This window comes from Falco rusticolus, chromosome 4 (assembly GCF_015220075.1).
Source record: "Falco rusticolus isolate bFalRus1 chromosome 4, bFalRus1.pri, whole genome shotgun sequence".
Classification (NCBI taxonomy): domain Eukaryota; kingdom Metazoa; phylum Chordata; class Aves; order Falconiformes; family Falconidae; genus Falco; species Falco rusticolus.
Window position 1 is genome coordinate 72,484,256 of NC_051190.1, and position 22,438 is coordinate 72,506,693.

At 37.7% G+C, this 22,438-nt stretch overlaps 2 protein-coding genes across 3 annotated transcripts in view; both read right to left on the reverse strand.

The window, feature by feature from the left end:
• Positions 1–19,667, reverse strand: part of LOC119146878 (macrophage mannose receptor 1-like) — a 32,614-nt gene extending 12,947 nt beyond the window's left edge. Inside the window, 22 exon segments of the mRNA XM_037385214.1 lie at positions 907–1,007; positions 1,458–1,525; positions 2,649–2,812; positions 2,918–2,956; positions 5,085–5,220; positions 5,411–5,498; positions 6,130–6,254; positions 6,552–6,751; positions 7,775–7,923; positions 8,347–8,462; positions 9,602–9,712; positions 10,116–10,203; positions 10,205–10,271; positions 10,806–10,825; positions 10,827–10,923; positions 10,926–10,985; positions 11,891–12,037; positions 14,384–14,497; positions 15,308–15,466; positions 15,750–15,923; positions 16,747–17,145; positions 19,520–19,667. Coding sequence (XP_037241111.1) covers positions 907–1,007; positions 1,458–1,525; positions 2,649–2,812; positions 2,918–2,956; positions 5,085–5,220; positions 5,411–5,498; positions 6,130–6,254; positions 6,552–6,751; positions 7,775–7,923; positions 8,347–8,462; positions 9,602–9,712; positions 10,116–10,203; positions 10,205–10,271; positions 10,806–10,825; positions 10,827–10,923; positions 10,926–10,985; positions 11,891–12,037; positions 14,384–14,497; positions 15,308–15,466; positions 15,750–15,923; positions 16,747–17,145; positions 19,520–19,589 — 2,692 coding nt within the window. The 5' untranslated portion in view covers positions 19,590–19,667.
• A 1,749-nt stretch (positions 19,668–21,416) lies between these two features.
• LOC119146880 (macrophage mannose receptor 1-like) overlaps positions 21,417–22,438 on the reverse strand; it is a 33,951-nt gene continuing 32,929 nt past the window's right edge. For both annotated transcript variants that reach the window (XM_037385217.1, XM_037385216.1), the window contains exon 29: positions 21,417–22,348. In XM_037385217.1, the coding sequence (XP_037241114.1) occupies positions 22,104–22,348 (245 nt within the window). In that variant the 3' untranslated portion in view covers positions 21,417–22,103. The remainder of the gene's footprint in view (positions 22,349–22,438) is intronic.

Below are 22,438 nucleotides of genomic sequence, written 5' to 3' on the forward strand. Positions count from 1 at the left end.
TGCTACATACTTTTTAGGAAAAACTGGCCAGCAAGGAGAGGGGATGGAGTTGCTCTTTATGTGAAGAAGCAACTGGGTGTTTCGAGCTTTCCTTGGGGGTGGATCCACAATGAGTCAAGACCTTATGGCTAAAGATTAAGGGGCTGGCAGACATGGGGGACACTGTTGTGGGTGTTTGCTGCAGGCCACCTGATCAGGAAGAGCAAGTTGATGAGACCTACAGACAACTGGAGGTAGGTAGCCCCACTATCACAGGCCCTTGTTCTCATGGGGGACCTTAACCTCCCTGATACCTGCTCAGAAAGACAACACTGCTAGGTTCATGTAGTCCAGGAGGTTTCTGCAGAGCACTGCTGGTAATGTTTTGACACAGGTGGTGGGGGAACGAAAGAGGTGAGGTGTGCTCTTAGACCTCATGTTCACAAAGAGGGACTGGTTGCGGATGTGGCCATATGAGATGGCTGATATGGCAATTCTGTGACCTCTGAGTAGAAGCCACCTGAACAGCTTTGTTGCACTGAAACATGCAAGTATAAAGTAACACTTCTGTCAGCGAAAACACTAAAAGAAGTGAAACTCCATATATGTTCTATTCCTTTTCTAACTATTCTCTAATTATTTTTTGAAAGACCAATTTGCTGTTGATTTGACTAGAACATATTGTTTGTGCAGCTGAAAAATCAGTGATCAAATTGTTCCTGCATTCCCCACTAAAATCGATTTCTTACATTCAATTTTATAGCTAGTATTGCCCCTGAAGAAACCTCAGATATAATTACGATACTTTATTATGCATATATTCCAAAATTTCTGGGAAAGAATGGATTAAAGCTGGAAAGATATTTTTAACAAACAGGGGAAGAGCAGTACCCATCAAAATACTTTTTAAAAGGTTATGTGACTCACCATCCCTTTTATTTAAGACCACACAATTTTCTTGACCAGCTGCAAAGTTGGGCTCACCCGGTGCCCAGGCTGCATAGTGCACTGGGCTTCCATCCATCCAACTGAAAAAAAACCCCAACAAAACAGTAGCGGTTGCTCAGACAATGTTCATGGAACAGTTTGGAAAAATCTACCTTAACATGCTAAAAATATGTTTTAAAAACATTACAACTAAGTCTGTCTGTAAATTGAGTTTCCATTAGGATTAAAAGACCTTAGATAATGAAAACCTGCATCTCAAGTCAAAGAACAAAAACACATTTATTTTTAACACACATTATCTATGTACTCATAGCATGTACAGCATCATCAGCATCCCTATAAAATGCTGTTAAAACCAGTGTTTTTACAATGTAGTTAAACCAAGGGAGAGCACACATTTCAACGTGTAATATAACTCTCTGAATCTGTGTTGAACGCCCTAGCAGTGGTCTCTCCCTCCAGAAGGAACTCTGGCAGTACAAAACTTCTACAACCACGTTTTAGGATCTGGGTGTAGCTTCTTTACCTACCTAAACTGTCGATCAGCATTCTGAAATAATCCTATGAGATATGACTCCAATTTGCCATTTTTTAAGATCTAAACACAAAAAATGTATTTTTAGTTATTGCTTTCTAATATTTAGTAGTTATCGAATATGAAGAAGCATAATTTTTGTGCTATGGAAGCAAATAGAGGAATACACATTGTACCACGTGTAGTCACCAGAGGGGTCTCCTGTTGACGTAAATACCATTCAGCACATACTTTTGCTTTATTATCTTTATTGCTGCTTTCTCAGTTTTGGCTTCATTACTGGTATGATCAAAACTTTCAAAGCTGTACTCTCAATTTAAAAAGAAAAAAGGAAGACTTGAGAATAAAATTAGTATAATTTTTTTGGTACTTTCCTGTTCTTATGCAGCTGTGTAATTCCTGCGTGTCAAGCTGTCTGTCCTCTCTTTCTTTCATATCCTTTCCCACATAATAAAAGAAAGCATCTAATAGCGTGAAACAGAAAGGAGGTTGTGTGGCTACTTTGGTATTAGTAAACCAAACAGGATTATGGCGAAGGTTTGAGGCAACATCCATGCTATTAAATTGTTTGCATGCCTCTGCCACAGCTTTGGCATGTGCCCATCAGAACCATCTTGCAACAGATAGACATTGCCCTTGAAATACATTAACAGTTTTGATATGGGTTACAGGAAAACTAATTCATGAAGATCCTAGTTCATCAATCCCTGACCTGGACCAGGTTAAACATCTCTTTGAAAAGTTGTTTTGTTCAGCAACATGATGTGGTGTGTGACCATCAGAGCTACACTGGCAGTAGCCTCACATCTACATGTTACACTGAATTCTAGAATATGATATTCAGATGAGGGGTAACCACCCTGTCAAAAGGATAGTTTTCTCAGTATACACCTGATTTCCCTGCTCATTGCTCCTTATATATATTTGGTCATGGGTAGAACTCTATTTAGATTTAAATGTGCAAGAATATACCCAGCCTAGTAAATGGTAATTATTTTTTTTTTTGTATTAATTTTCCTGAAGAAAAGCTCTGTTCTGTAGAATGAATTTTTTTTCACTGAATATTTTAAACTACTTCTAATAAAATGTGGTATTATGCAACAAGCACATTCTCTTGTACTTCACAAGCATAGGCAGCAGGGTATATCAGCCATATATTGCACAACATAGCCAAATTTCCTCTTACGCATTTCCACAAAAATTTTCTTTCACTATTATCTTCAATAGTAGCAAGATCTCCATGATTGCTTTTGCAGAATGTTCTGGCTTTCTCCATAGGGATCTTTTCTGTGCTGAAAAAATACTGTTTGTCTCCTTTTGTAATCCAGCCATCTTCCGTGACTTCATACACTGCAACACAGAAGAGGAATCTCTATATTCTTCACAGTTCTTACACAAAGCTGGTGTTATTAGGTGATACCACCCTTTAGATAGAGAAAATAAGCAGAAGCTTACTGGCAGAAGGGCTCAGAGGTTCTGCTTTCAAGGGTGTCCCTGGAATGAAAAGGGAAAAAAAATAATATGTAAAATGTTTCCCAAATATTGAGCCACCATAAATGTTCAATCAGTGGAAATTATCTTAATGTCTATCAATTTTTCATATTTTACAATTCAATGCACACTATTTATATAGTATCTTTGGTGCAGGGAAGAAATTGATGTTCAGGGAATTACAGCTGCATTACAGGCCTACATCTGTGTCTTGGTAGATTTTTGGTAATTGCATCTTGTACACCCTGAATGTTGCCTAAATTAGATGGCTGAAGTTAGTCTGAATGAGAACTTTTTTCTGAAAGAAAATTGAAGAGTGAAAATACTTTACTTCAGTGTTGGTATACTTTGAACAATAGGAGACTCTTTGTGGTCGCTGTCTTGAATCTGAACAAGAAATTCAAATACTAAACAAATTTTAGCTTCAAAGTATTTAAAATTTTATTATTATTAATTTCTTTGTGAAACATTTTTTTATGTGAAATTACTTTGTGACAAATCACATTTGACTGAAAATCCACCAGCTTTTCAGATATAATTTAAATGAAAAATTTCCACATCACACAGAGTGGGATATTGGAGCAAAGTTTCTCTAAACATGCAAGGTCAAGAGATACAAAAACTTAAAACAAACATCACCTTTATAACTTTTTTCCACAGGAATTCATGATAATGTTTGTGTTCTGTATGTGTAATTACATTAAATTAAGTGTATGATGCACATGCTAGGGTTAAAAAAAAAGTAACTTTTTAAAATTAATCTCTTGTGTGATTGGTTAAAAGATTTAAAAGAAAAAAGTATAGATCTGTTATGAAAGTACAAAGTATTAGGACTCTTTCGGCATCTTTCGGTGTGACATTATGCACCGATGACCAATGATACTAATTTCTTCAGGCTATAATTTCTGCCATTCATACACTAATAATAATTAAGAGTATACAACTACTATTGTCACATTTGCTGATGTTTTTCAGTTGCGCTGATCATGCAAGTGAAGACTTAACAAAGAAAGTTACCAAAAAAGGTATCTTCACAACATCTCTTTGAGATAGATGTCTATGACTATTACTTTTTAAGTATGAGAAGGTGAGACAACGTGCCTTGGTTAGAATCAGATTATTTTGAGTAATTCACCAGCACAGAAATAATCTCATTTAGAAAAGTATCACTTTAAACATTAACCCTTAGTGCTTGTGTGAAGAATCCCAGGGAGCCACCAAAGCAACACTTCTGTTAGTCTTGAAAGTAAAATATGTAAAATATGTAAATCGATACAAAACTATAAATGATTCCTCTCTTATTTCACTGCGTAGCTTTCTCAACAGTGTTACATTGGGGGTGGGGGGGTGAGGCGGGGGAAACCCGCAAGAGGTATAAATGGTGATTTTGCTACTAGTATGACAGGAAGATGTGAGCCTGCCTGTTGTCTTAAAGAATATAAATTTTGAAGCTTAGATTACCATCTTTTCATTACAGAAAGCCTGTTGTTACAGGAGTTTCTTTACATGTCATTTTACAAAGAGAATAATTCCAGTATGCTGGTAGTCTTGTTTAAATTATAGTAGGTGACTAATCATAGAATCATTTGGGTTGGTGTGTCCTTGTGTAGCATTCTAGCTATACCTGAGCGGAGAAGTGAAGTTTCATTTCACAAAGGATATGGAAATTTAAAGTAATCTTTTTTTTTTTTTTTTTTTCCCTCCCTCTCTTCCCCCTTAGCCCCCAAACTGGTAATTCCCTACAAGTAAAAGTTCCAAGAAGCACACACTTTCATGTCAGTCATAGCTTCTGTTTGACAAAAATTTGTGCAGAGCAGTGGATTTTACCAGGCAAGCCTGAGGTTGCTTTCACCCCATTTTCTGATTCTATAATTACATAAATAAGTATATTTTCAGTAATGCTTATAATATAATATATTTTTAATGAAACAAAAAGAACATTTATCATTATCAGTTGAAACATATTCTGAAAGTATTTTAAATGTCTTGATCTATGTTTCCTTATGCAAAATTCCTGTGAAATCAGCCAAAGTTTCTAGCAACATGTAACTTGCAGAAGTTTCTATTTTGATAGAATGGGATTCAGCTTAAATGTCTTCCTAATGTGACTTCAGAGGAAGAAGTAACCTACCTTTCTTTATTTGACAAATCCAGTTATGACTGTATTCACAGTGCACCGTAACCCATGACATGGAAGGCTCGTCACTGATTGCTCCACAATATTCAAACTCAGTATTCTGAAAATAATGATTTTTCTTATAATTCACCTACAGAAGAAACAGAGCTTTAGTTTTTATTCTTATCATACAGGAAAAAAAAAGTTATACTCTGAAAGGAAAGAGAAGTACAAAGAAGTTTCAAACCACTCCTTACTTTTCTTCTACTATGTGGCTGTGGAAACAACTCCAGCAGCAAAAAAGTCAGATCAGAAGAAAACTGGCAAGGTCAAATACTCACTGGTGATCCATCACTCCAGGAAAACCCACCATCAGGATCCAAACACTGCAAACCTATCCAGAAAGGCTGAGATGATGGGGATTTTTTTCTACAGTGAAAAAATGTATCATGGAAGAAAAGGATGTTATGTGGTTAGCTCTGCTAAATTTTGCAAGTTACATAGGGCAATAACTCTCACACTTCATTTAAAGACTTCAAGTAGAGCAGAAATTTCAAAAACAACAAAATACTCTTGGTCAGCAAGCTCCCATTAGCAAGGGAGTGAAGTTCACACCTTAAAATTTTCTACTTTGCAAATTATTGTATTGAAAACACAGTAGGTTTTTTCTTCATTGATGTTGTGGTTATAGTGTTCTTTGAGAACAGAAAATGTTCAGGTTTGTTGGAAGTCACAATTTAGTTTTAAAATGGTTCAGTGAACAAACTTAGAAATTGGTCTGAAGGAGAAGTATTCAACCAGTTTGGTTGTTGGGTTGGGTTTTTTTAATTTAAACTATTTGCAGATGATGACAAATTTTAGGAACTCCAGAAATGTCTTTGAAAATAGTACGTGTATTAAATATTTTCTCACTTCTTTTTCTTAGGACTATGATGATAAAGAGATATAGATTTTCCACCAATTATCACAGGAGCAACTCAAGAATATTATAATTTATTCCTACGTAATTTCATATCTATAAGAGAAAAAAATATCAGTTATTAGATATTTTGTTACTTACACTACTATGTTTTCTATCACTGTTTGCTCTTTTCCACTTCTAATTGCAGCCAAGTCTCCTCCTATTTCTCTGCAGAAATCTCGGGCTTCAAACCATGTTTTCTTTTGGTTTTCTCTCACAAAAACCTATAGATACAGGTAGAACAATATGTTTACAGCATGTTAAAAGTAAATCTGCTGACTACCCTGTATAAGCAAAATAGGAAAACATTCCATTACAATTGTAATACATAATATGGATTAGAGTATGCTAATTAGATAAATTTACCTATCACTGATAGTGATAACTGCAGTGGTTTCTATGAATAGTTGTGTACAAGCTTACTACATTTGTGCAATAACGTGCCATTCTCTGAGGTTTTGATGCCCTGTTTGGTTATCTTCTGTCTCATGAGTAGGATTATTGGGGAAAATAGTACTTACTCTGAAGCATGAATTCGTACTATTGCTTGTATCCCAACCCCAGGGACATTTAGACTCAGAAACAGTTTCGGGAGCAAGAGGAAGAATGGTTTTTTCAGCTAGTTTTTTGCAGATAAATTTTGCCTTTACTTCACATTTCTGAACATCCCAGAGTCCAGCTGCATTTCCAGTCCTTAGGGCAACACAACCAGCTTCATTCCCTTTGTGAGATATAAAAGAAAATTGAAATATTTTGTAAAGTGGTTCCCTTGACATTTTTACAGCTCATGTGATTAATTTACAAAAGACTGAAATACTAAGTGTAGGGTCTGCTCAAAGGAGGAGCTTTGTAAAAAGAGGAAATGAGCAAGTGGAGTCCTTCATCATCTTCCCTCCCCTTTGAAAAGCTTTACAGGTACATACACAACACCTTGCCTGCCTCTTTCCTATGCTACTCGCTGCAAGGATCTGGCAGCCTATCACCCAAGCTGAAGGGTATTTCACCCTTTCTGCTGAGCTTGATTTTGCACTTGTAAGCAGATGAGGAGCCAGAAAAGAAATATTTTTCATAGCGTCATAGAAAATCATGGAATTATACAATCATTAGGTTGGAAAAGATGTTTAAGATCAAGTCCAACTGTTAACCTAATACTGCCAAATCCACCACTAAACCATGTCCCCTAAGTGCCACATCTACACATATTTTAAATACCTTCAGGGACAGTGACACAATCACTTCCCCAGGCAGCCTGTTGCAATGCTTGATAACCCTTCAGTGAAGAAATTTTTCCTAATATCCAATCCAAGCCTCCCCTCATGCAACTTGATGCTGTTTCCTCTTGTCCTGTCACTTGTTACTTGGGAGAAGAGACAGACCCCCACCTCACTACATCCTCCTCTCAGGCAGCTGTAGAGAGCAGTAAGATGCCCCTTGAGCCTCCTCCAGGCTAAACAACCCCAGATCCCTCAGCCACTTTAAGATTTGTTCTCCAGACCTTCACCAGCTTTGTTGCCCTTCTCTGGACACGCTCCAGCACCTCAGTGTCTGCCTTGTTGTGAGAGACCCAAAACTGAACACAGTATTTGAGGTGTGGCCTCATCAGTGTATCAAAGACACCACTGTTTCAAAGGCAGGATGCTCATATGTGCCATCATGGATGTGTTTTAACAAAGTTGGCAAACATTTTAGAATTATAACACATAAAGTTCCTTATTAGCGTAAATTTACTCCAGTGGCAGAGTACCAGGCATTGCCGCGTTCCAGTTTGTGTACAGAACACCTTCACCAGTCACCCACTTGAACATTCCTTGCTCTTCTGTGCCTGAAAGACCAATCCAAAAATACTTCTCAGAGCTCAGACCAACAAGGCTGGTCAGGTAGGCTTGCTCGTATCTGAAATGACAGGAGTCAGATGGGTATTAAGCCTAGCTTTCCCTTAGTCTGCTGTTTCTCACCATCCTAAATTGCACAAGACTAGAATGAATGGAGTCTCCATTAGGTTTCCTTTCACATGGACATATACTGCTTAACTCCATACCAGATGGACTAGATTCAATAGCAGGTGAAGCTGTGCTATACTGAAAAACTGCTTCTTACAGAACAGGTCTGTTCCTTCAGAGTAAAGTACTGGAAAACATGAATGTGTAAAATATATTTAGTTAGAAAAGACATACTGTATTTATTAATTACGTTTTTTCCTCCAGAAAAAGCATTTTTTTTTTCTGATTTCACATTTTTTTCCAAAAAGTTCTCAACTTTTCTATAAAATTCCAATATTATTGTATTAGTTATACAGTTTTAAAACTCTTTTCATACCTGTCTCTTATACTTGTTAAATAACCACTGCTCCTTTCACAGATTTTCTTTGCTTCTGAAAATGTTACGGAAGTATGTCCTACCAGGTAGCAGTAAAAACTGTGTCTTTCCCAGCCCTGTCAAGAACATGTGAAAAATACTTGCAGTAAAAAGAGCATATGGTATAGTGCTTGAACTTCAATGTATATTCCTAAATCAACATATTTTTAATATAATCAAATGCAATAATGTGTATTCGTTTGAATTCCAGTGGACTAATGGAAATTAAGATTAGTAAACATTTAGAAAGAGATTTAATGCATATGAGTCCCCCTTTTTTGAAAATTAGTAACTGATAATGTTAACTGATAAAAAATTCAGAGGCATACAGAATGGAGAGTGTATTCAGAAGCAGGCGAATACAGTACTTCCTTGCTCAGAACTGAAGAGAGTAGTCTGTGTTATAGTGAGATGACGATTCAAGTTTCCTGATGTTTCTAGGCTAAAAGAACAGTAACTAGACTAATTGATTGAACTCATGAGCTCACCTAAAAAAGTCTGATTGAAGAGTTAGCATAGAACTATTAGAAAGCAAAATCCTCAAAATTACAGCTCAATTCCAAATCACTTTCCCTTCTGTAGCAGCTCAAGATTGATTTGCTTGCTGAACCAAGAAAGGTAATAAAATCTGTGTTCAGTATTTGGCTGCTGACTAGATCCATCTAGCACAATGAGTCTCTGCTCTGTTCCCCATATGAGGTTGTCGGAAATGTTACTAAGTGTAGAGCAGTAGTAATTAAGAAAGTAAAAGAAGAGGCAAGGAGAAGAAAAAAGCAGTAGGATACAACTGACTTGTTCAAAACAAGTTCACTCATAAAAGCAATTTGATGGTTTTTGATTGGCTTCAATAGTGAAATATATCATCATCTGGCATCATGTCACATAGTCCAGAAATGGTTCCCCATCTTTACTGTGTCTTAGATAACCGCAGATGATTGTAGAGCAATATAACAAATATGCAGAAAACTGCAGTAATAGCTTTAACCTCTTTCACAGACGATTCTGAGAGATAATGGGCCTGACTCATATTGACTAAAAAGATTTCAAAATAACTTTATTTTAAATAAGGGAATGTAGTGAAAATGATCACCCTGAATTGATGTACAATCACATTTCTTAGTGGCTGGGTGGTGGGAAGGTAGTTGCAATGTCAAGTGGAGCTTGTGAAAGCAATAGATTTTTGCTAACCAGGTTCTTTGTTACACTTTTTTCTTACCTTCAGGCAGGCAGGATCAGTCTTTGCCATCCCAGAAACCCCTTGTAGTGGGTCTCTTCTGCAGATGTAACCTAATTTTCTGTCACAGACACTGTCTGCCCAATATCCATCCTAGATGCAGTTTGGGAAGAGTGTGGAAATAGTGAGGCAGAACCTGTTCCCTTTAGGAATGTTACTGTTTTTTTAAAAAAATATTGTTTCAATGGGAGAATAAAGATCTGTACTTTTTAATGAATTCCACGTATTTGTGCTTAATTGTGAAGTTATGCTAAGCTAATTATGTAACACAGGCAGACTAGTAAGATTTCTTGGCATATAATGCAACTCACAATCAGACATGAACATTTACCTAGTTATCTCTAATTTAATTTTAAATTTAATTTAGAACAACCATCTTTTTGAGTGGATAAAGATACCATTCCCTGGTTTGTTTCTAAATTGTATTCAATAAGACCCTAGAAATAGAACCAAAAATCAAATAGTATAGTGCTACACAAACATAGAATGATTCTACCTCTCCTGCCATAATGACGCAGTCCTCTTGCCCATTGATTGCATGAGTTGGTTCTCCAGGCAACCATTTGGTATAGTCACAGGATCCCATCACTCCACTCAAAGTACATTTGAATGTTGAGGTCATTCAGACCAATCCACAGCTCATCCACAGCTTCTAAGAACAGAAATTTACCTGTGTTAGTACCCAAGTTGAAACACTCCATAGGGGCAAGATATAACTTATGAGAATGAGCTGAAATTGTCATGTTACAATAAAAACTCCTCTAGATTAAATGACAGTGGAGTTTATTTTAAGGTCTAATTCACATTCTTTTTTCAAGAAGTCAAAAAATGAGATACCAGCAGGAAATGAGATTCTCAGCTTATCAGTAAAAGTCCTTACTGTATCTATAGCTACAAGGTGTCTGAGGCAGGTAATCAGCCCAAATACTGCAAAACCCAGAGCTGTTATTTCCTTTATGCAGTGAAAAACAAATGAAAGCAAAATGAGAAGAAAAGAAAAGAAAACTAAGAAGCGCTGATAATTCTTTTTGTGGTTTTCTGGTGGTGTTTTTTTTTAATCTATATATCTGTGGGCTTCCCTATAAATATTCATTTCAAACAAGATTATTATTTTTTAAACCCTCCTAAGATTTCTAATGATATAATTCTCTGTTTGTACCAAATACTGCCCTGTAGAAATACTCACTGTAGCCAAGCTGAGACGTATGAAGCCGTGTCCTCAGGGTTGTGGATACTAGCTAGATTGCCACTGCTCTCATTGCAGGAAGTTAGGGCTTCTCCCCATACTCTGGGGTCTCTATGATCATGAAACAGTGCTCTCCATAGGGCAACCATCCTTCTGGGCATTTAACAGGTTCTGCATCCCCTAAAAATCAATAATGTTTCACATTTTTAAACTTGAATAACTGCAATTACATTTGAAATCAGTTAATTAACTGATTAGAATGAAAAATGGAGTGATCATAAACAAGCAGTACTTTCTATTAATTCCTCATACATACAAAATTACTTTAGTCTGTTTGCTGTTGCACCACTGTACTTCTACAGAAAACTTACTGCGTTTACACAAAACAGGAAAATAATGGAGACAGTAGTTATTGGGCTCCAGTAGTGTGAAATGCTCACTTTTGGACAGAGGAATATTTTGGAATTCCATGATCAGTGTTTTCATACAATATACCCCATCCAATTATGTTTGTGTATATTTCATAAAGGCATTCTTACTGTAGCACAAGTAATTCATTGCACATGTGGCCTTCCATACTAAGTGTCATTAAATAAATCAGAAAGTGTAGTAGAAAAGTAGTCTGAAGGAACTTGCTCTTTTTTTGCCAATCTTTCTATGCTACAGGCAATCCCACTGAGAAGGTGGTTTACGCCTATTGGTGCCGTCTTTCTGAGCCTTCTGTGATAAGCCTCGGTGTTTTCATTAGAATGCCCTGCAGGAAGGGTGAGTCATCTCTAACTTTATTTTCACATCCATGCAGTCCATGATAGTTTTGTGATAGTGTATGGCTTAGACCAGTGCCTCTGGAATTGTGAATAATAACACGAAATAAAAACTGCGTGTGTGGTTACTGGGTTCCAGGAACATTTCCAGTATGTACCTGTATTTGCTTAAAGAAAAGACAGTATGCTTTGTTCTGTGCCACTCATTAAAGCAGAAGAACGAATGATAATGCTTTTTCTTTTATTTTAAATAGCCATGAAGTTTCATTTTAGTGACACAAATCCTGTCTTTATCAAAGGGTTTTTATTTGCTTGGCATACCTGATGGAAGAATGAAAGGATCCAATGTGGAGTTTTCCTTTTTACAGATATAGCCAAATTTCAGCTCACATGGCTGGTTTTCCCATTTAGAATCTCTTCTGGGATTTAGTACTGCACAAAGTTTCCCAGGCTCAGGCTCAGGGCTTCCTTCATAGAATAAAAAACCGAATTATGTATAACATGTTTTATGTCAGCAGCTAAAAGAACAATTTACTTCCAGCCTTTTCATGTGTCAGTTATGGACTCATGACTTCATTGCTACATTTATTTTTATACCAGAGATAAGGAAATGTAATTTAGAAGTACCCATCAAAACATTTCTTTAGATGCTTGTTGCATAATTCACACTTTCCCCCATATTTGATTGCAGGATAGCAGTGTCAGAAATAAGCCATTCCTGTAAGTTTTGTGAAAATCATTGGCTTGCACAGAAGACACTAAACTCTGAGCCTGCACTGATGCAAAGGCTGCAGCACCTTTCCTTGCCCCTCCACCTGTTTAATCAGCCTGTGCATAGGGGTCACCTATATATTCATTAAAGAATATGCAGCTCACAACCAGCTGCAGAATGTTGCCCTGTGAGTAGATGCTGGACTGGAAAGTTCAAACATTGAAGGGGTGCCTGGTGCTGCTACAGTTGCAACGCCATATACGACTGTAGGAAATCAGAGTTTGTAGTTTCACAGCTCATGAAACATCTAGTTTTAGACACAATTTGTTGTCAGGACCAAGTTATGTTAGTAGGGCTAAGTAATGAGCTTAAAACAATCAGTTACATTCATAAAATCAGAGGACACGGTTTGGGAGGTAAGGTTTCTGGACAGGAACACAGTCAGGTAGCATCTTAACATAGTTTATATTCAGACAAGGAATTCTACAGATGTGAAGAATGAAGAGTGTTCTTCAGAGTAAGAACTATCAGCTGCTAACAATAAAAAGAAAACTGAAAACTGGAGCTCTAGCTCTTCATTGTAGGGCTAAATCAACATCAGTGTATGGATATTATTTGTTAAAAATACGAAACAAAAGCAAAAGCCACCAATCTGTGGGACACATAGTTGAGCAGAGAGTGGTGGGAACCTAGACTGGGCAAAGCCTGAAAGGGTAGGCTTCCTATTACGGGAGCATGTTAAATGGCTTCTAGTTTCTAAAGCTGTGTTTAGCAAAGCACAAAAATAATAATATGGAATTCCTAAAATAAAAGGCATATCTTCTGGATGCGGCATATCAAATCACACGTGGAAACAAATTTCCTCATTTCTACAGTGCCCTTGCAGGTGAGTCTTTCTATGTCAGGTTCTGGTCCAGCAGCTTTCAGCGCTGTGCTGGAATAAAAAAAGTTCCACTCAGGCCCTTTGTTAAGGTCCTTTCTGCATGTCCATTCAGCAGCTTGGCTGCAGATTTGCTCCTTGCTGCAAGTGGAGCCTCCGCACATGCCCTCACACTTGCTCTGTGTCTCTCCTCTGCCTGCCTCTGCAACCAGCCTTCCAGCAGGTTCTTCAGGACCACTGTCCTTGGGGAACAGGCAATGTTTTCTTCTTCTCAGAGAGCTCCACAGCGTGCTGGCTGACTTCCCCCTCCCTGCACGCCGCACCCCCGGCCCCCCTCCCCCCACACGAAAAAAAAAAAAAAAGAAAAGATACAATTTATAATAATTTTTCAGTGAATTGGAAATGTGTAGATTAAGTCGTCATAATAGCCGTCATGTGGAGATATGGGAACTCCAAGGGTGTGGGCTGCTTGACCTGAAAGCCAGCTGTTCTGGCTGCTCTGCTTCATTGCAAGGCTTAAGGAATTTAACCAGCTCAGCAGAAGGTAGAAAATCCTCTACCAGACTCAGCAGCTCTGGGCTTTCTCTTCATCCTCTGCCAGATAAAACCAGGTTGGGAGTGCCAAAGATTCCCCAAATACTTGGGGAAGGCCAAAAGATGGAATATATGTGCATTTACTCAGCAAGCAAACATTCAGCGTTGCTGCAACCAGCTATTGCCATGGCAATCATTAAGCGACTTTCAAAGATAAAATGCCAATACTGTCAACTGTATTTAGTCTCTCTTGAATGTTAAAGAGGAGAGATGAGGAAAAGCATAAAAAGTACAGGGAAGGCTTTGCAAGCCTGATGCTCACTGATGTCTCAGTCCATGCAGGATGCCGGGTCTGATAACCCTTTTGAGAACTGAGGAGACACAGAGCTTTTAACTGACTTGAAGGCATTCCTAGTATGCTACAGCTCAACTAGTGCTTTTCACTTTATCAGCTTCTGGTAGGACATGAGTTTAAGCAGAAGAGGACAAGCTCTTCTGCTTGAAACTCCTTGTAATATATCCAGTGAAGAAAAGCATCATTCTCAGCTTTTTAACCTCACATATCTCATAAGCCTGTGAACTCCATTTCCTCATGTTCATGGGGAGTAGTACAGGACTGTAATTGACATGAATTCATCATACTGATGGGAAATATTAATTCCAAAAACTGTTAAAAAAAAATTACTACCTGGTGCCCAGTTAAAGTATCTGAAGGGAATGCCACCACTCCACTGCCAGCCGCTGTTAAGTTTCAGACTGTTGAGCCCAATCCAGAGAGAGGATCTCTTGTTTTCAATCAACTCTAGGAAACCAAAAGGGTTGAATTCTAATGAGATTTGTTGGGAAATGCTCTGCATTTTCAGCGTTTGGAGGATTATAATAAATGCCTGCTTTGTGATTTCTAAGTTCAGTACAGAATCCATGGTTACTGGTAATAGACTCAGTTTATTGTGTAGAGAAAGGGTAGAGAATGGCAAAAGACTATTTTGCCTGTTAGTTTATTCAAATTTAATTCTATTCTACAGTTATATGTAAGCAATAAGCTTTGAAAACAGAAACACTGAATTGCTATAGTTAATACTTACGTTACAAGTTTGCCTGATTGTGATGCAGTTGATACAGGGCTTTCATTCCACAGAGCCTATGCATAATTCCAGAAAGCCTTTAGATTTTTAATAGTGTTTAATAGTATAACATTTTTATGCTATTTCCAAAAATCTCTTTCATTAGCCATACATGAATACTGATTTCTTAACAGAAAAGGCATAGAATGACTGCCTCCTATAATGATGTTAGGGTAAGGTCCCTTCCTGGCACCTTTCTGATGCTTTCTGAGCTTGAGCCAAATTTTACTTACTTAGCTGGTAATTCTTAATACTTTTTGAAATAATAATAATAATGATAGAAATAATTTCAAATAGCAATTCTGCAACTTACAAGAGTTCCACCTATGAAAAGCTTACTTTACAGTAATTGTGCTGTTTCTCTAGCAGTACATACAGCATTTTCACAGCAGATATTCGTTGTACTGTGATTAAAGCACTGAAACATTGTAACCAGTCAAAACCCCCTCTTTGACACCGTTTTCACAGAGTCTTTCGTATTAACTCACCTCTTAGATACATTTGTTCATGTATCTCTGGGACACTTAATAATTCTGCCTTCTGCTGCTGGCAGCTCTTCCTTGCTTGGTGCCACGTGAGAGCTGACTGGTAGTTTATCTGGTAGTAGGTTCCTGTCAAAGGATCTGTACTCCAAAATCTGTCATTGTCTGTGTGAAAGGAGATTTAGTTTTGCAGCTTGTTATAAACATCTTAAACAAAATGTTACGACAAAACTTAACTGCTAGCGTACTTATAAAATGAAAATCTGGAGCAAATACGGCTCAGACCCACAAGGTCTGTAAGGAATGTTATGGCATGACTGAAACATTTTTGAGTAAAATAAAATCATTACAAGCGTTTTCCTTTCCATATTATTTACAGCATCTCAGTATTGATATATTTAACTAATAGTGTTGTGTTATAGCATCGATGTCAACATTTGGGACTTACTGCCAGTTGGACAGAACCCATACAAATGGTCTGTGTCGAAGTCAGGAGTTGTTGCACACCAGAGCAAGCCATCTGACCTGCCGGCAGCCGTGCACCCGGTGTACCATTTACCACTCAGCTGGAAGGGGAAGGCACACGGAGCTCCGTTGGCATTTCCTAACAGTGTGAACAGATCTGAGGGGGCAAAAGAGAAATTGTAATATAGGTATGGGATCTGGGAGACCGAATCCTCTACATATCTGTACTCTCTGTAAGACTATGTGGAGAAAATGTTACGAATGTTACACCAGTGTAACTGGCCACCTACTGTCACCAGCGGTGCCTCCCAAGGCAGTTCACAGTAGGTCTTGCAGTTTACCATTCGCTTATGATGTCACCAGCTCTAACAGCTGGAAATAGAGCAGTTTCATACTGTAGACAACTATGAAAGTCTTGTAGTGATTTTTGTCTCATATATTTACATGTAATTTTCTAAAAATAGCATTAGCTTATCACGTAGCTTAACTTCCCAACATTCATTAAAAATCAATCATTGATTTAATTGTTAAATGTTCTGGGATTTTTGGCACCTGAAATCTTGTAGAGCACTGATTGGTAGTATGCATGGAATTATTTCCTTACATTTAATATTGATGTATTAAACTTACAAATTTTTGCCTTTCGTCCAACAATACTACTACAACTTCACTAGTACTAATATACAGTTAAATAAAGTGCTTTGATTAAAACTAACAATTAAAAACATCCTAGATTCTCCGTTAAAGAAAGAAAATACATATTTTTTGCACATACTTCATTCTGTCTGAAGCTAAGCAGCTGTGCATCTCCAGGATGGTTGAACACAGGCCTGATAAGTGAACTAATCATCCCCCAGTCTGCCATTGCCTCAGGAGAAACAGCTGATGTTAGACTAAGGGGAGCAGAAATCAAAGGACTCTATCTGTGATAGCAAACAGGTGGATTCAATACACCATCTGGATTAACCTTTAAACATTACCTTCATGGCCTTGAGAACACAAATCATCCGTGGTTCCATAGATCTTCCATTTATTCATTTTTGCTGATCCTGTGTTCAGCATGACATTGTCTTCTTTTCTCTTGCCAGCACTAAGAAATAAATCTTCCCCTTGGATTGCCAGGGTGGCATTTCTGCACTCCCATTTCTGGAATTCATTTTTCTTGTTGCATGGGTACAAAGAAATTTTAGCCTGGTTTTGCTTGTTGGCCACTCCCAAACATTGTGCAAATGCCATGCTCATCACCTGATGATCAGACACCCACCTGAATTTTTGTGACTCGGCATTTTTCTTGCAAGCAGCTGTTGTGACTGCATGAGAACTCTGAGCAATTAAACAGAGCTTAGTATTCTCATTGTATATTAAAAATATTTTGTTGTCTGTAAAAAAAAATCAGAATTAATGTGTTTAGGGTGAGCACATGGTGAGTGTAGCTTTGAGGAAAGGGATGTGCTGTTGTTTCTATTCTGATCTGATTCATGTCTGGAGAGTGTAAATCTGAGTCACTTTTGCAAAGATCAAGCAGCATTTTCAAGACTTTTGTTTCCTTCTGGGAAGGAAAAATAAGTGCAGCTCACTTAAATATGTGTAAATACAATACAGAGGAACAAAAGCACATAAAATACATTATGACATCTTCAAAAGTGTCATCACTATAATGGAATTCTCATGAATTTTCTCCTGAAATACACATTTCTTTCAAGATTTCCAGAAGAGACTTTACTGAAGATTTGGAAGTTTGCCATCACTTCATGCGCTGTATATTTAGCTCATGTTACACACTTCTCCACGGGGCTGCATTTGTTCTTAATAAAGTTAGTGAGTGAGGCTTCTGCGAGTCTAGCTGCTCCTTCTGTAATTGGCATGTCCTGTTATGGTTTGGGGTGGGTTTTTTGGATGAAAAACTGTGGAACTGTGACTTGTTACGTTGTCCTGTTCTAGTACCCCTCCCATTAGTATGTCTGTCATAAGAAATGAGCACCAGTCATGCAATCGAATCACAAACATTCCCACAAGAACCAACACCAAGCAGTATATAGAGGTAAAGATACTACAGGTGTGTGCCTGTGTGCTGCGCATTGTTATGGAAAGACAGTCTATGAACACTGAACGCGCTAGCTAACACTCCCAAAGGATCACAGGCAGCCTGATCTAGTAATCCCTCAAGCCAAGCAGGCCCACCGGGAAGGGCTGCCCAGCTCTGCTGCTGTACTGCTGCTGTGTAAAGCAGGTTGTTCAGTGCGGGGCATCAGCCTGTGAACACAGCTGCCTGCTTTTCAAAATGTCAGCTAGCGTACAGTTCCCACTGGCTTTGGGTCATGAGGGAGTGAAATCTGGACTACAGGGAATATTCTAGGACCTGTGGGACAAGAGGGCAAGGCTTTGCCCTTCAGTTCTCTGTGTCTCAAATCCCTACCTGGAAACAGAGATGTAGCATCACCCCTGTATCCGAGAGAATAACCATGTAAGGGACAGGGAGATACCCTTCCAAAAACTAAAGTAAATTTGTAGGACAAAGGTAGGATGTTAGGACACAGCCAAGTTGAGTAGTGCACAGAGCAGAAAGCGTCTGGGAAATTCTGGGAGGCTATGACAGGAAGAATTTTTCTTGTTAGGATATCTGTATTTAATGTTTGAGCTCTCCCAGGAAAGTCCTGTATTACTTTGACCAGCTCAGAAGTTTCACTTCTTCAAATCTAAATTTGAAGCTAAGACCTAGTTTCTTCTTTCCTAGTCCATTTAGACAGAAAGTTTTAAGATTAATTAAATCTTTTAATCTACTTTAATTTAATGCTTACTTAGTTTAATTAAATTAAATTTAATTAAATTACTAAAGAAGTACTTAGTGTAGTGCCCTAAGTTTCAGCTGTTGTCCTTCATAGTATTTTTTTTGTCTAATATTAGTTCTCACTGGAAACTGTGAGGTTTGTGTTTGGGCTATCAGGTTTGGGTCCCAGCTCGTAGAGCAGAGGGGAGACCCCCTTTCTTGCCCAGGCTAATTCTGGCACAGCTCACACAGCACAGTGTCTGCTTTCAGAAACTGTGATTTGTACCCCACACCACAAATCTAATGAATTGAAGGTTAAAGGAAAAATGTCCTTGAACCATATCACCATCCTTACATCAAAAGGGACCTGTCATCTGCCCTTGGTCAACTTCAGAGACTTAACTATGCTTCTCACCCGTACCCTGAAAGCCATAGTGGTTATTCCAGGGCTGTTCTTGACTCTGATCTTTTTAGTATTTTTTTCATTGGCATCTGCTCAGCCACAGCATTACATCTGACATCAATCCACAAGCTCCATCTTATCGCACACAACCTAAGGCTAGGAGTTACACATACCATGCCCAATTTAATCATTTTCTGTTTCTCAATTTTTGTAATTCAGTCACATATACAGACAAGAACTGTGGAGCACACTGTGAAGTCCATCTACTTCACAGTGCAGACATAACCAGTAATTAAATTGCATCCAAAGGGGAATGTTTATCCCCATACATGACTCTTTCCTGATTTCTGATTCCCAGCTTTACCCCATCTTGACTCTTCCCCTCTCTTTAAACGTGAACCAGTATCTCTGTATCTACATCCTTTTTTAACTTCTGTGGACCATTCCAGTTAGGATGAGTATGAAATGCAGGGTAGTCAAACAGTGAAATGTGAAAATATTACAGAGACTGAGAAACAAGCAAGACAACAAAAATGCCCACTTTCACATCCACTTTTGCAGGGGGTAAAAAACAAAGACTCACCGAATGTCTGAAAAGCAGTATGAATAAAAGAGAGGAGAACTAAGACTGTAGAAAATGTTAAGCATTTCATTTCTTTCTTCTTATTCACAGAGAGATGAGATGAAATTAATTGCTGCAGTAGAAGTCCTTAAGGAACCAGTTGATGCTGGCTTCTTCTCAGTTTTGGAGAGTTTTAGTTGAAAGAGAAAACTCTGGGCTCTAAATTAGGAAATATCCTGTCACATGGTATTTTGAAATCTATAAATAATGACAAAATTCAAACTTTGCATGTGAAAGTGAAGTTTCCATTAATTCATATGCAAGTGACAAAGTTTGAAAAGTCAACATCATTCTGCTGAATTATTTTTAACTTTCTTGGTTCTGCTCTGGGATTGTAATGTCCTGACTCTCAAAGGCAAAGAAGCAGGGAGTGCGCTTTAAATGGACGTACCTCAAATCTCATACATACATACCTGGAAACTAAACAAACAAAAAGAAATTAGTTAAAGAAATAATGCAAGTTTCTCGACCAGCTAGGTCTTCACTGCTACAAAAGATATATTCATCTAATTTGATGCACCAAGCCATGTCAACTATTTCACTGTGAAAAATTAACCCAGATGGGAAGATTTAATTTTGCTTGGTAACTTGACAAACTGGGCACTGGCTTTTCTCTTCTCTTGATTTATCAACTGGTAAAACTACTATGCTTTTATTTCATGTGAATTTTTCTCATGGGAACCAGTACAAATTAGCAAATCTTTCTGTTAACCAGTGATTTGGACAACAAAACTTCCTTTCCACATTATCTAATCCATAAAGTAAAAACTAATTTTAATACTTAACAATTCTTTCTTTGTACTAAGAGTAAATGAGACAAGCAGAGGAATATACGCAAACATTACAAATGAGCTGCAACCTTTTGTTAAGTGGAAATCAACTTCAGTTATGATGCAAAAATCCCTTATTTGTTTTGAAGGAAAAGGAGAAAATACATTCAGCAGAAATTTCCCTTAGAATTTTCTCTCATTTTTCATGGCTTTATTATGAAGATGAATCTCACAACATGTCCTGCAAGGGCAGAACATTACTTAATGTGAGACAAGAAACCTATTTCCACAGTATAGGGTCTTCAGAGCTGTGTTACCAATATCAACCATCAAAACATCAAAATTATAAATAATGCTATTATTTCAGGTGTGGGTTTTTTTCTCCTCATGTTTACTCTTTTCATTTGCCTTGCCTTCATCGTTAGCCATCAAACAGCACTGAATCCAATTCAGTGTTAGTATTTCCAAAATTATAAATATGGGTATATGTTGTAACTTAACATGAAGGGGAAAAAAAAGTGTAAGATCAAGGGGACTGTCAGTAAAAATAGTTTGAGTACAGAATGCCCTTCATTCCCTATCCTCTGCAATATGTTTTGTTTGACTGCAGTACCTACAAACCATCAATCCAATGTCATGTGAATCTCTCCTTCCCAATGACCTCTCCTGTACAATTCTTACGTACTTTCTAAGGGTCTGTTTCTCCCAGAGATCCTTGAGATCTTTTTTTTCGGTCTGTCATAGGCAGCATAGAATTCATAGAAAATTTAAACAGCACAGAAAATCCCTGAAGCATTTCACTACCAAGACACTGTGGTGTGCCCCACTGCTTATCATTTGTCAGAGAATTGGAGGACAGTAAGAAAAGACATCCTAAAATAAGTGGCCAAGTTAAATAAAAACAGGAATGGATTCCTCCATTGGTATTTGGCATCCACTTTATTTTATAGTTTGTTTATGTTTCTTTTTAGTCATAGGTATCGTTCATATTTCTGTGTCTCCTCCTGTTAGCTACTCTCTTAAGGTAAATGACTCAGAACACCAAACCACAGAACATTTCCACACAATAATTGAACACTGAAGTATTATTAGGTGGTATATAGATCCTTTATTGATATAGTCTCATATTCATAATTGATACAAAACATTCAAAGTCATAGAATATGACTCTTTGCAAAGATTTACTTGCTTTGCAAAATCCAAGTTGAAGCCATGAATGATGGACAAGTATTTGATTTCAGTTATAATACTGGGGCAAGGAAGATAATTCTGTAAGGAGTGCAAGACAGGGACAAAAACAGGGAAAACCAATTAATGTAAATCTCTGTTTATTCCAAATACCATTTTACTTGAGTAACAGTATGCACACTTCAGCACATTATGGTGAGATACGTTCTCAGAGTGCTGGCTTTGGGGCTGAATGCCCTGCAAAGAGTGTGCTCACTGTATGTCTGTACTTGGCTGTATGTGATGCTGCCACAAATCTCTAAAAAGAGAGAACACTAAGGTATTAATACATGACTTTTAAATCTAAATTCTCCCTCACTGTGTTATTTTTAATGCTTGATTAATCAACCATTTTTACAGTACTGAGTCTTAGTCCTAAGTGTACTTCTTGAAGAGCATAGAGCAACAGCTCTTAATCCTTACCAGAGGAATAATTGCTAATATTAGTTCATAGAGTCTATTAAGTGCAGGTAACAATTACTAAGCATTCCTTTGTTCCAGATAGGGGTTTTTTAAGCTTAAACATATAGTTTGGCTATGTTATCCAATTAGACAACACTGTGCTCATTTTTTTCTTGGTTGTTAGTAGAATCATTTTCATCATCCCTTCCAGTTAGGACACGGCTGTATTCTACCAGTGTGCTGCATGGCCTCGCCTCTGTTTCAGACTCCCTTGGGGTTTTGATCTTGAATAAGAAATAAATCATGAGGCCCACCCCTAAGAGAATGATGAGGACCAGAGTAAGTAGCATCCACATACTCATGTGACCATGTGCTTTGTCCTTTTTGGCATCTGTAAAGAAATGTAAAGCAAATAGAAGTGGGTGTACTATAGCCATAAATAAATATAAGAATACTGAAAACTGTTGGTCTAATTTCCCCC